Source organism: Barbus barbus (assembly GCF_936440315.1).
Source record: "Barbus barbus genome assembly, chromosome: 5".
Lineage (NCBI taxonomy): Eukaryota > Metazoa > Chordata > Actinopteri > Cypriniformes > Cyprinidae > Barbus > Barbus barbus.
The window spans coordinates 13,580,823-13,595,124 of NC_136733.1; the positions used below are offsets into that span (position 1 = coordinate 13,580,823).

A 14,302-nucleotide genomic window follows, 5' to 3' on the forward strand; every position below is an offset into this window, starting at 1 on the left:
CGTATACACTGAAAAAATTTGAAATTTACTTGGTTCATTATTGTCAGTGTTGTGAAGGTTACTTCTGCAATAGGTTACAGATTAAAAGTTACCCTATTTCTTTATTAAAGAAATGTAACTGATTACATTTAATTACTTTTCTAAATTTCTAATGAACATTTTCAGCCATTAATCATTTTTCAAACAAACCAGGCAGCATTAACCTTACAGTAGTACTCAACACTATTTACTGTCAGACTTTCAAAATCCTATATTACTTGAATTAAGATAATAATAATTTAATTTTAAAGCCACCACAGCCACCACAACCAAAATATCCAGACTTTAGCACCTCTTATCACCCTGAGATTGTTCTGATTTTTGGTTTTTAACTTTCCAGCACTGGAACGTTTTTTTTATACCAGTTACATTTATTTTGTAATTAAATTATGTAATGCCATTACATGTAACTACTCCCAAAAACTGATTATTGTTTTATATGTCATATTATCAAATGTACATTGTTTTGAAAGACTGTAAGTTTCCAGTACATTTTAAGGTAGAAAGCTGATTTTCGATATAGCCAGTCAAATGTACTGCACAAGCGCCATTCCGTAATAATTGAAACTTTGTCCTTGTATTTTTATGGTGAATTTCTTTATTTAACAGAGAGGACTGGATTACCTTAAAATGAATGTTATGGTGTTGCATGTTCATACAGTGAGTGGCATCCTGTTATCATCCTAAACAAAATTAAAGTTATTACATGTTTAATTAAAGTTTGCTTAGAAAAGGATTTCTTAACTTTTTTTCAGTAATCAAGAAAGAGATGTTATCAATCACAATTGATTTTACTTCCTGTTCATCACACTGGAAATAAAAGTAGTAAAATAGTAAGAGTGGTATGCTGCTCTAAACACCACAATGGTTCTATGTTGCTAAAAAAAATGGCAAATTATTACAATATTATTGATGCAAAAAAAGGAAAAAGAAATATATATATCATATGTCCTGCTGCAGCTATCCAAACTCAAACTTCAATTTTTCTTATGTATGTATGTATGAATGTATTTATTTATTTATTTTGTTTGTTTATAACTTGATGGCTCCTTGGGAGAGTGGATTACTGTTTGTGTAAGTGTGTAGATGGGTCCTCCTGCCCCCTTTTCTTAAGTGGGACTGCCAAAGTTTGTAATATACTAACAGTACTGTTATTGTTGTTAAGCTTCATCCATAAAGCTTCCTTTTTAAAAGTGTACCTCAGCCACTCTATAATTAGTAACAGATCTCACTGCCTTTCCCAACGTTTTAATTCAAGTATGTTTCATATATAGGCCTATTTGTTACACAACAAAATTAGTTATTGCGCAATAAATCCCATTTTTATCTTGGATGATAATATTTTGTGTGGCTGGAATGTTTGAGTTATCGGGGCATGCTGAGAAGCTGTGTTGGGCACAGTAACTCCATTTAGTACTAGACTGCAAGACTAGTTGGCCACTCTGGGACACTGTTTGTCCTGGCTCAGGGCTGAGGAGGTGGTGGTACGATGCCCCATGGTTGCTACAGACAAATTGGCGCCCTTAGATGTTGAACATGAAAAGCCAAAGGGTGAGTTTTTTTGCGTTAGGTATAAATGCATGGTCAGAGTGTTGCTTTCAGCCCATTACTCTTAATTTAATAGCACTGCTAAAGAACAACATGACAAATTTGATTTCCTTCTTGTTTAAATAAAACTTGAATAGTCTTTGATACATTTAGAAAAACATGCCAGCACTAAAATACACTGAACAAAATTATAAACGCAACTATTTTGTTTTTGCCCCCATTTTTCATGAGCTGAACTCAAAGATCTAAGACTTTTTCTATGTACACCAAAGGCCTATTTATCTCAAATATTGTTCACAAATCTGTCTAAATCTGTGTTATTGAGCACTTAGTGAGCCGAGATAATCCATCCACCTCACAGGTGTGGCATATCAAGATGCTGATTAGACAGCATGATTATTGCACAGGTGTGCCTTAGGCTGGCCACAATAAAAGGCCACTCTAAAATGTGCAGTTTTACTGTATTAGGTCCGGAAACCAGTCAGTATCTGGTGTGACCACCATTTGCCTCACACAGTGCAATACATCTTCTTCGCATAGAGTTGATCAGGTTGTTGATTGTGGCCTGTGAAATGTTGGTCCACTCCTCTTCAATGGCTGTGCAAAGTTGCAGGATATTGGCAGGAACTGGAACACGCTGTCATATACGCCGATCCAGAGTATCCCAAACATGCTCAATGGGTGACATGTCCGGTGAGTATGCTGGCCATGCAAGAACTGGGATGTTTTCAGCTTCCAGGAATTGTGTACAGATCCTTGCAACATAGGCCTGTGCATTATCATGCTGCAACATGATGTGATGGTCGTGGATGAATGGCACAACAATGGGCCTCAGGATTTCATCACGGTATCTCTATGCATTCAAAATGCCATCAATAAAATGCACCTGTATTTGTTGTCCATAACATACGCCTGCCTATACCATAACCCCACCGCCACCATGGGCCACTCGATCCACAACATTGACATCAGCAAACCGCTCACCCACACGATGCCATACACGCTGTCTGTCATCTGCCCTGTACAGTGAAAACCGGGACTCATCCGTGAAGAGAACACCTCTCCAAAGTGCCAGACGCCATCGAATGTGAGCATTTGCCCACTAAAGTCAGTTACGAGAACGAACTGCAGTCAGGTCAAGACCCCGATGAGGACGACGAGCATGCAGATGAGCTTCCCTGAGACGGTTTCTGACAGTTTTTGCAGAAATACTTTGGTTATGCAAACCAATTGTTGCAGCAGCTGGTCTCAGATGATCTTGGAGGTGAAGATGCTGGATGTGGAGGTCCTGGGCTGGTGTGGTTACACGTGGTCTGCAGTTGTGAGGCCAATCGGATGTACTGCCAAATTCTCTGAAACGCCTTTGGAGACAGTTTATGGTAGAGAAATGAACATTCAATTCACGGGCTACAGCTCTGGTGGACATTCCTGCAGTCAGCATGCCAATTGCACACTCCCTCAAAACTTTCGACATCTGTGACATTGTGCTGTGTGATAAAACTGCACATTTTAGAGTGGCCTTTTATTGTGGCCAGCCTAAGGCACACCTGTGCAATAATCATGCTGTCTAATCAGCATCTTGATATGCCACACCTGTGAGGTGGATGGATTATCTCGGCAAAGGAGAAGTGCTCACTAACACAGATTTAGACAGATTTGTGAACAATATTTGAGAGAAATAAGCCTTTTGTGTACATAGAAAAAGTCTTAGATCTTTGAGTTCAGCTCATGAAAAATGGGGGCAAAAACAAAAAAAGTGTTGCGTTTATAATTTTGTTCAGTGTATATTAGGCTATATGTTATATAAGTTATTTTAGGGCTCTATAGTTTCATAAAATAGCCTTGTATCAAATGTGAGTTGGCCAGCTAAACCGTTTAGCTAAAAAAACCACAACCATCCTGCATAGTTTTAACAGGTCAATTGAGACTATTATCTGTTGCCTCCAAATGGACACGTCGTACTGCAAAACACCAGTTTACTCAAAGCTGTACTCAGTGAGGCTGTGCCTCGGGTCTGTTTCCTTCATTTTGCACATTTTGTGCTCTCTATTCCAGAGTGATATTATTATTATTGGTCCTTAGAGTTGCAATGGTTAGAAATAGTGTTTGGTTCTCTTTCAAAAGAATATCTCTGGCTTCTAATGAATATATTTTTGTGTACAGCCTGATAGCCATGAAAATTTATTTAAAAACAGTATGATTAAGAACAGACAGTCAGTAGACTTATAGGAGCTGTATTACATTGTACATTGAAGAATACATTGATCAATGCCTTGATTACATATTGAGATTAGTTTTTATTAAAGATTAATTTTGTTTAATAAGAATCAAAACATCACACAGTCATAACATGTAACATTGGGTGTGGATTTCAGGAGCATGTTGTAGAAACATTCTTTTTCTTTACTGTATTGTGTGAAAGTGGAGTCTCTGCATGATGCCATTTTCAGATAGTGGTGAGGTATTGGTGCTATCTAAGGCTTGTTCAGGCAGGAAATACAGATTTAGGATTTTTGTCTGTCTTTTACAAATATGTCATTGTGTTTCATGTGTATCACAGAGGAACAACGAACGTATTACCATCTATCTAACAATTCAGTTCATTTACATCTCATTATATATTTCTATTTATGATACTTGTCATGGCAAGCATTATTATAGCTCATATTTAGGGTTTATAATTATTAGAGCATATTTAACACACACAACTTGACCAGTACACTTGTGAATGCGCAAATACGCAAATTGTGTGACTTTTTGAGGAGAGGTCTGCTAGTAATTGTGGCAAAAGTGAATAGAATTTTGCCTTGCATTGAGTAAAACAGACACTTCCTTGATTGTGTGATTGCAAGAAATTAATACTTTTATTCAGCTAGTACATATCAAAATTGATCAAAAGTACCAGAAATTTGTAACTGTTTTTGATTATAATACGAAAATCAGCAAATTAGCATATTAGAATGATTTTGAAGGACCATGTAAGAAATAAATTACATTTTAAAATATTTTGCTGTTTTTTTAAATCAAATAAATACATCCTTGGTTAGTATAACACCTTAGAAATGACATACCAACAGCCTATAGCAACCAACCAGAATAACCTAGTAATCACAAAGCTTTATTCAAAGTTTATCGGTTTTCAATGTCTCTCAATGTCTTCAAAGTCTCTCATTTTAATCTGCATAGAAGAATGTAAGCTGTCAGTGTGTGTTTCATTTAACATCATAATTCTTCATGAAGCTTCACTGTAGGTTTAAAGAACAAGGCCTGATATTGTGTTGCCCTGCCAGCCTTTGCCAAAAAATACCATACATGTTTTTCTTCTGTTATTTTTTACTCCCCTGTATGGAGAAGAAGAATTGGCTCTATGTGAATATGAGTCCCATGTTTATATTAGCCTAGCAGTAACTGGAACAAGGGCATAACAGAACAGAGAGAAGTGTAGAGAAAGTGAGAGGGGAGGTAAGATGAAGAAAAGCAAGTGCCATGGTATTGGAATGGGAGGAGAATAACGAATGTGGTTTTTGAGTGACAGATGATTAAGAAATTGGAGAGGGATGACTTTCTTAAACTTCAAACACAACATTGCTGATGGGTGGAAAGAGTACTAAGGTCTGGAGAAAGACATCACTGATTGCCACCCTGGCAGGTGAGAAATAGCATCTCACCATAAACATATGACATGCGTTTGGGGAAATGCATGGTTGAGAAGTGTAAGGTATAATCAGGGGGCTCTATGCGTGCAGTAGTTTGTCAGTCAGATTAGTTAGTCAAAGGATCCACAAATTTGAAAATAACTTTTTAAAATATGAGTGTAATGAATTTTTTTGCATGTTGAGTTTCTTTTTGTTATTCTTTTTATCATGTATTATTTTTATAGGCATAGCAACCATTATACAGTCGTGGTCAGAATTATTGGCACCCTTGGTAAATATGATCAAAGAAGGCTGTGAAAATTAATCTGCATTGTTAATCCTTTTGATCTTTTATTGAAAAAAAATAAAAAGAAAGAATTAAAAGAATAAAAGAAAGTTTTATTGCAGTATTTTTAGAAATATAAAATGTAAGATTCTTGATAGCGTAACAAAAGAAAATTTACACAATTACCTTTTGTTACGCTATGAAGTCGTGGCCTAATGGTTAGAGAGTCGGACTCGTAATCTAAAGGTTGTGGGTTCGAGTCTCGGGCCGGCAGGGATTGTAGGTGGGGGGAGTGAATGTCCAGCGCTCTCTCCACCCTCAATACCACGACTGAGGTGCCCTTGAGCAAGGCACTGAACCCCCAACTGCTCCCCGGGCGCCGCAGCATAAATGGCTGCCCACTGCTCCGGATGTGTATTCACTGCTGTGTGTGTGTGCACGTTGGATGGGTTAAATGCAGAGCACGAATTCCGAGTATGGGTCACCATACTTGGCCATATGTCACTTCACTTCACTTTTATTGGACTGAACAGAAAAACTTATTATTCCTCATTCCAACTATGAAGGTTACAGGTAAATATGAAATATTGCTCCCTACTTGCTGACACCTCACCCCATCGACCCTGACTATTACGAATACCAGAGTCCTTCTAGCCAACATAGTCAAGGTACTGGCACGTATCAGACAGTATGTCACAGTCTGTCTGCAGATACCCCACCACAGTCTTGTGAACTCAAGCCAGTGAGATGACACCTGATTCCTGTTGCCATCCACACCGTATTAATAGGACTTGTTAGATGTCTGTGACTTGCTGGAAACCCAAGCGGGGGGAGGCTGGCATGAGAAGTGTTAGGCTGTCCAATTTATTTTAATCTGCTGGTTAAAGATACTCACTGAAAACCTTGCCATACCTGCCACTTAACTATATCCTCTAGATACAACCTGGGAAGACCTGCAATATTCTATCATCAAACAGCTGCTTTTTCATTTGTGCTTTGGGATATGGTTTAGTAATGACATTCGTTAAGCATGGCTTATGTGTCCAAATATCTTATCGGGCCTGTAAAGTGTCCTGTGAGAATATATAAGTCTAAAATCTACAACTATAACAAAATGAAATTCATAGAACCTGACCTGCACTGTCTTTCATAACCCTGTGTGGGCTGTAGTGTTGTTTTCCATCGTTCGACAGTGAGTGTGTGTGTGTGTGTGTGTGTGTGTGAATATTCTATATAAGTCTTGTCATTTTTTATGGCATGTCCGGTTGAGACGTTAATGCTGCAAACTGAGCACAACAGATTCAGCCTTTATTTTTCAAAAAGTATTCGCTTTCCTTGGCATCCTCTGTTGTTCTCATAGTTTGGACAGGACTGGCTAGTCCTGCCGACTGCCAGAAAGACTGTGCTCAAATAAGAGTCGTGTGAAGACATAAGGCCTTTCCTGCATCAGGCTGATGGTTAGATTAGGAATATTCATGATCATACTGCACTCATACACAAACAGAATGAGATCACTCATGTCTGGATCATTCTAATTCAGATTTATTCAGGATAAAGAATGGTACTACTTAAGAATTAGTGGCCCTGCTCCCTACTTTTATGATTTGGAATTATTTACTGTTAACTGATACTGATGAAAAAGATTGCTTTCATGCTAGTTTGAGTGAGCAAATAAATAAATGTACCTGTATCTTTGTAAGTTGCAAAAGACATAATAAATAAATAATGAAATGTAAATAAATAAAAAGATCGTTACTCCACATGACATATGAATTAAATATAAACACAGAAACATAACTTTTTTTTGTCATGTTTTATGTTAGCAAAACTGCCTGAATCAGGCTGAGACACAGAATTGTGCAGAAGCTGATTTGTATAGTGAGTATTGACTGTTTGGATCCCAGTCCCTCATACTTTTGAAGTCTCCAAGTTTGGCCCATTTTTTTTTCTTCTTTTACTTGTGGCTGTGACATTTTGGTATCATTTGTCCTAATTAGCCTTCTAAGATGCTTTTATAAAATCTGCTAAGTAGCATGTTCGTGGTTCACAGGAAAGCTCTTCCCAGCTTTAATGGCTTTGTTTGTATCTCTGACTGATTGCCCTTGTAGATGTGATTGCTCTGCTTTTATTTTTTGCTCTATTCAATGAGCATGAAGAATAGGCTCTTTCATGGCAGACTTGCGGTCGTGGACGTGGAAAGCAGTGCTTAAACAGCTCTCAGCCAAAACAAAAACTGCCGCCAAAAGGAATCCCATTTCATTTATACGAGCTGGAAATTGACCCGTCAGAGTACGAGAAAACCAGGGAACTGATACTCTGTATTGCAGGAACATGTTCAGTGCATCTGCATCCTGAGTGCTGGGCTGAGAGCTAAGTTTAGGGATAACAAATGCCCACACTCAGACTCCAGAGGCACTCCTCTTCTCTTCTGTTTAGCATGAGAATGGTAGAGAGATGGGCCATGTCACAGGTGGTGCTTTCCCTATACCTACACCCCATAAGCACATTAGCAGGCACTAATGGTGAAGTGAAAGCCTCCTGGGCCTTGTATGAACCGGAGGATGAACCTGTGGAATTGAGTTTGGGAGTAGAAAAGGATTTGTTTGGGAATGCATTGGTGTCACTGCGCACAAACAAAAGAAAAGAAAATAGGGGGTTTTGAGGAAATCTGAGATGTATTTATCCATCCATTCTCCAAACTCTTTATATGTTGCAGGGATGGACTAATTCATTCATTCATTCGCCTATCTATCTATTCATTTATTTATTTATTTATTTAAATGTATTGTGGGAATGAAACCTTAAATATAGATTTGAAACTACTTGAAACAGTGTGAATACATATTGAAAACATAACAGTAATATTGGAATCCTTATAATATTTTACACTTACAGTATACAGTATGTTAAATGAACAGAACACATACAAAAATGTATTGCGTTGTCATACTACTGTTTTAGGGTGAATTACAGCTTGATATAAATGAATTTGGTATAGTAGTAGATATATTTTAGCATATTATAGTATAGGCCTATGTATATACAAGTATAGCCTATATTCCACCATTTCATCGTTTTAATAATCCTTAAGTAATTCAAATTAAATAAGTGCAGTTTTTAGTATCATATAGTGTCTCAATAGTCTCATTTTGTGGTAAAACAATAATGGAAAATAGTATAATTGTGACCCTGGACCACAAAACCAGTCATAAGTAGCTCGGGTATATTTGTAGCAATAGCCAACAATACATTGTATGGGTCAAAATTATATATTTTTTCTTTCATGCCAAAAATAATTAGGATATTAAGTAAAGGTCGTGTTCCATGAAGATATTTTGTAAATTTTCTACCATATAGATATATCGAAACTTAATTAAAAGCATTGCTAAGAACTTTATTTTTTCACATGACAGTAAGTACCTTGCTGTTTGACCAAAAAAAAAAAAAACATGGGCACTAAATTTTACACTATTTTACACATTTTAACCTGACATCTTGAAGTTGAATAATGATCCATAACTTCCCTTACAGGAATTTAAAAACTATTTTCACTGCTGTCACTGTTTTCATGTCAACTATCCGTTTTGCTGTAACGTTCAGCAAGCGACTTCTCAATTATTTCATCACGTCTTTCTAGTAAACAAACGCAGCTCTGTTCTGTACAAGCACGTTGTGATCCTGTCTGGGAAGAGGAATGACTGTATTTTTATAGTATCGTGGAGGAGGTGGAGTGTTAGGAGGAGCTTGTCAGTCTGTCACCGATCAAGAGCCCGTTTTTAAGAGCACAACGAGAAGTGAAGGTGAAGCGCACTGCTTCCATGCGTGGAGCCGCATAACATCGGAAGATTTCACAGATGGACACTTTCAACCCGTCCTGCTGTTTACTTAAAGTTTATTCTCGTGGATATGAACGGGAACGGTGAATTGAGCGAAACTCTTTTGAACAGAGCGTGTTGTAAAAGGCTTTAAAGTTTGAAATACTGTGCCGGTGCACGAGATGTTGGTTTTGACATCCATTATTGATTGTTCGGATTAATCGCGCGACTGACTGTCTCTCCAAGTACTTCCTTTACATTTAGACCTTTTGGATATATTTAAAACTGAAACACAATGGATTTGTTGACAATGACATGACAATGAAGATTTTTTTTTTTTCTTCAAAACAACTGAGCATTCAGTGTCAGTTACTGTATGATGAAGCATGAATTGAATTTCTGTTATAAACAAAACAAGACAAATATCATCTGCATGGCATTGGATGCACTAATCATTTTGAGACTTTCTTGAGGTTATCACAATGGCCCATTGCATGAAGATCGTGATTGTACTTTTCCAGCTTATGATTGCTGGATCTTCACTGGAGATCGGAGCATATGATTTGGAGCGTGGCCGTCCGTCAAAATGCGAACCTATCACCATTCCCATGTGCCAGGGAATCGGCTACAACATGACACGGATGCCCAACTACATGAATTATGAAAGCCAAGAGGAAGCTAGCATTAAACTGAATGAATTTGCTCCTTTGGTGGAGTACGGATGTGATGTCCACCTGCGATTTTTCCTGTGCTCTCTGTATGTGCCAATGTGTGCTGATCAAGTGTCCACCACTATCCCAGCATGCCGTCCTATGTGTGAACAGGCAAGACAAAGGTGTTCACCCATAATGGAACAATTCAGTTTCAGATGGCCGGACTCATTGGATTGCTCAAAGCTGCCAACCAACAACGACCCTAACGCATTGTGCATCGAAGCTCCTGAAAATGACACTCAACCTGACACTAAGAAAGGTGAGGGAATGCTGCCAGTACTTCCGAGGTCCAGGGAACCCACAGCTGGGAGTGGACGTACCTCAAGCGGCTTGCGGTCCTGTGATAACCCGGAGAAGTTCCAGTACGTGGACAAGAGCGAGTCATGTGCGTCTCGTTGCACTCCTACAGTGGATGTCTTCTGGTCTAGGCAAGATAAGGACTTTGCATTCATTTGGATGGTGGTCTGGTCAACGCTTTGCTTTGTTTCTACAGCATTCACAGTTCTTACCTTCCTCCTCGACCCCCAGCGCTTCCAGTACCCCGAGCGTCCCATCATCTTCCTCTCCATGTGTTACAACGTTTACTCAGTGGCCTTCATCATCCGCTCGGTGGCTGGGGCTGAGAATATTGCTTGCGATCGGGAAAACGGAGAGCTCTACATTATCCGGGAGGGTTTGGAGAGCACAGGGTGCACCATAGTCTTCCTCATCCTCTATTACTTTGGCATGGCCAGCTCCATTTGGTGGGTCATCCTCACCCTCACTTGGTTTCTTGCAGCGGGACGAAAATGGGGCCACGAGGCTATTGAGGCACACAGTAGCTACTTCCATATGGCCGCCTGGGGTATTCCTGCGGTGAAGACCATAGTCATCCTCACTATGAGGAAGGTGGCTGGGGATGAGTTGACGGGATTGTGTTATGTGGGCAGCATGGACAGTAATGCTCTCACTGTCTTTGTCTTGATCCCTCTTTCCTGTTATCTCATTGTTGGGACTTCTTTCATCCTTACGGGGTTCGTAGCGCTCTTTCACATCCGCAAAATCATGAAAACCGGTGGCACCAACACAGAAAAACTGGAGAAGCTCATGGTTAAGATTGGAGTCTTTTCCATTCTCTACACGGTGCCTGCTACTATTGTCATAATATGCTATTTCTATGAAAGGCTCAATATGGAATACTGGAAGTTCAAAGCTCTGGAAAACAAGTGCGTGTCCTTTCCTGGTCGCAGGAGCGAGGACTGCACCTTGGACTCATCGGTTCCCACAGTGGCTGTGTTCATGTTGAAAATTTTCATGTCATTAGTGGTGGGCATCACTAGTGGTGTTTGGGTATGGAGCTCAAAGACACTTCAGACCTGGCAGGGGTTGTGCAACAGGAGATTGGCCGTGCAAACGAACCGCAAGCCCTGCTCCAGTGTCAGCTGCAGCAGCTCCCACTGTCATTACAAAGCACCGGCTGTGACACTTCACATGAATAAAACGGACATGTACACAGACTGTCCCACACATGTTTGAGACTAAAGGCCTCTTCTCTGGAGCCATGCACAGACTTTTGAGGTTCATATCGTGATGAGATGCTCAGGTTCGACTACAGATCATGGTAAAAGTCACAACATTTGTCAGGGGTGGCATTTATAGCCTTTTTCCTTGACATAGCAGAGGTCGTTTCAATAAAAGGGAAGGTTTGTTGTATGGAATGAATGCTGCAAATTGCAGAATGCTTTATTTATTGTGAATATTTAAGTATTGCTGGTTGTATAGTTTTGTACTGTATGCGCTATACTGTATATAAGGAAGAGTTTTAAATAATTTTACAGTCTGTTATATTTTTCTCCAAAGAGGAGCAATAAAGCATTTATTATGATGTATTTTCTCCGTTAATGTTTTTTTAAATATGTTTATTTTGTGATAAAGGTTCTATAGTTTTACTAGTGTTACATGCAAAATGTTGTATTGTACATGTAAATCTTTTTCTTATGTTTTTTAAACAATTTTGATTAAATGGTAGAAATAAAGTAAAAATTAAATAAGTTTATTAAAGTTTAGTATAGGAATAATTTTCTATACAGTGAAAATTAAACAAGTTTTCTATGCCAAGTGTGTATTATTTCAAACTCTAATTCAGTACTGCATTCAGTTTGATTTAACTAAGAATATAAAATACTGAAAAACCAGGATCAGAATTCTTAATCTTTAACACTTCTCTGTAAACCAAATGTAAAGTAAGTGATTATGCTACAACTCCAGTTATATTTACAGTTATCAATTCCTCTTACAAAACCACACTATTTCTAACCAAGCCAACTTACATTAAAGTGCAGAAGTTGCAGTCAGCTGAGAATGATGCTGCTATAAATTTATGAAAAAATTAACTTGTTTTTTTAGCCTAATTCCTTTAATTAAAAAAAAAAAAAAACATGTTTTGTATTCTGAATGCACTATTCTGCAATCAGGGGATCATATAAAAGAGGATATATATTTAGAGTAGATCTGTGCATAACTCATATCAGTTAGTTTAACCTTTTTGCACTGTTTTCATGTCTTATATCTGATATAATATGTGTTTGCGATGTTCATAAAAGCTGGGGTTTCTGCAACCTTAAATGATGAGCTACTATCAGTTTGTAAGACAAAGAATAGGAAATGGCTTAAGGAATTGTAATTCTTTTCTTTTTTATTTCCAAACATGCAACAGTATATAGTATTTTATTAAAATACAACTAACTTAACTATTTTATGTATCTTTTGCACTTTTCCTGTGCCTGTGTAGATATTGTCCAATGGTTTGGCAGGTCTCAGGCATTGGAGCTTAAACTGCTGTTACATTTGGTAATAAAAAAGGCATGTTTATCTTGGAGCTTATAGCCTAAACTTAACAGTGCATTAACCACATGTAGCAGTCTGTGTAAACCTAATTTAACACATGGCTGTTTTCAAGTTTTCAGGTTTACAGTGCAGTAGCATTTGTAAACAGTAGTGTCGTAAGACAAACCAGAGCCTGCTTCATCAGCCAGCAGACTAGGAAAAACTGAATTAAATGGTAATATACTGGAAGATGAATGTTTAATTCCTGTTAAATACTACCAAGACATTACTCATTTGGCAAAAAAAAGCTGCGTTGTTGTTGTTAAAAAAAACATAGACATAATTCTTGACTATGGATTTGTAAAAATTTAGTAAGTCTATGGAATACTTTATGGAATAGTTTATGGAGCTTGAGCTTTCTCAATTATATTAACATTTATTCATTTAGCAGACACTTTTATCTTATAAGCGACAATGCAAACACACGACATGAAAACTGAGAAGCATCACAAGCTGTTTTTTTAATAAGAGCGAACAATATTTGTTTTACTGTACATAGTTCCAGGTCTACAGTATAAGAAAGATTAGTACACAAGGATATTAGATTTGAGTTGATAATGGCTTTTAAATTCTTCGCAATTACAAATGATTTTAAATGATCTGATTTTTTTTAGTAATATACAGTATTTTGTTTTTCAGTGTGAACTATCCATAAATGTATCATGAAACATGATACAAGTTTATGCATATCCATAAACGTTATCATGCACAGGGGAAAAAAACTGTATTTAACAACTGTATTTAAATTACCATTAAGAAGTTCAGGGTCTGTATGTTTTTAAAATATTTTTGAAAGAAGTCTCTTATGCGCACACAGTTGCATTTATTTGATCAAAAATACAGTAAAACAATAACATTCTGAAATATTATTACAATTCAATATAACTGTTTGCTATAGCAGTATATTTACAAATGTAATCTATTCATGTAATGCAAAGCTGCAAAGTCATTGCTCCAGTCTTCAGTGGCACATGATCTTTCAGAAATCTGATATTCTGGTTTTGTGATCAAGAAGCTTTTCATATTATTATAAGCATTGAAAAAAGTTGGGCTGCTTTATTAATTAATTAATTAATTATAAATATAATCTATAATCTATAATTTCAATTAAATTAACATCACATTATATTAAAAAAATACTCTTTATATTAAATACAATATTTATTGTTTTTATTTTTTATATTTATTATGTACACTTAATAATAATTAATACATTGGAATAGAAATATAAATTTAATACATTAAATAATTTTATCTACCATGGTAAAGTGGTTAAACAGCACTTTAGTTTCCAGAGTGCTCATTTTACCTTAAATTTTTATAAAACTTAATTTCAGTAATGTAGGATCAATGCATTGTGTCATGAATCAGGTCCATGGACTTCCATTCGCTCGCCACCAG

General features: G+C 37.3%; 1 protein-coding gene across 1 annotated transcript; it reads left to right on the forward strand.

Annotated features, from left to right (window-relative positions):
- The first annotated feature begins 9,296 nt into the window (after nucleotides 1-9,296).
- Nucleotides 9,297-12,431, forward strand: LOC306869258 (frizzled-9-like). The gene has a single exon (XM_079415944.1). The coding sequence runs from the start codon at nucleotides 9,806-9,808 to the stop codon at nucleotides 11,549-11,551; it is 1,746 nt and encodes a 581-aa protein (XP_079272070.1). The 5' UTR covers nucleotides 9,297-9,805; the 3' UTR covers nucleotides 11,552-12,431.
- The last annotated feature ends 1,871 nt before the right edge of the window (nucleotides 12,432-14,302 follow it).

Bases quoted from the DNA above. Each gene is read 5' to 3' on its own strand.
- LOC306869258 (XM_079415944.1), top strand. From the start codon at position 9,806: ATGGCCCATTGCATGAAGATCGTGATTGTACTTTTCCAGCTTATGATT.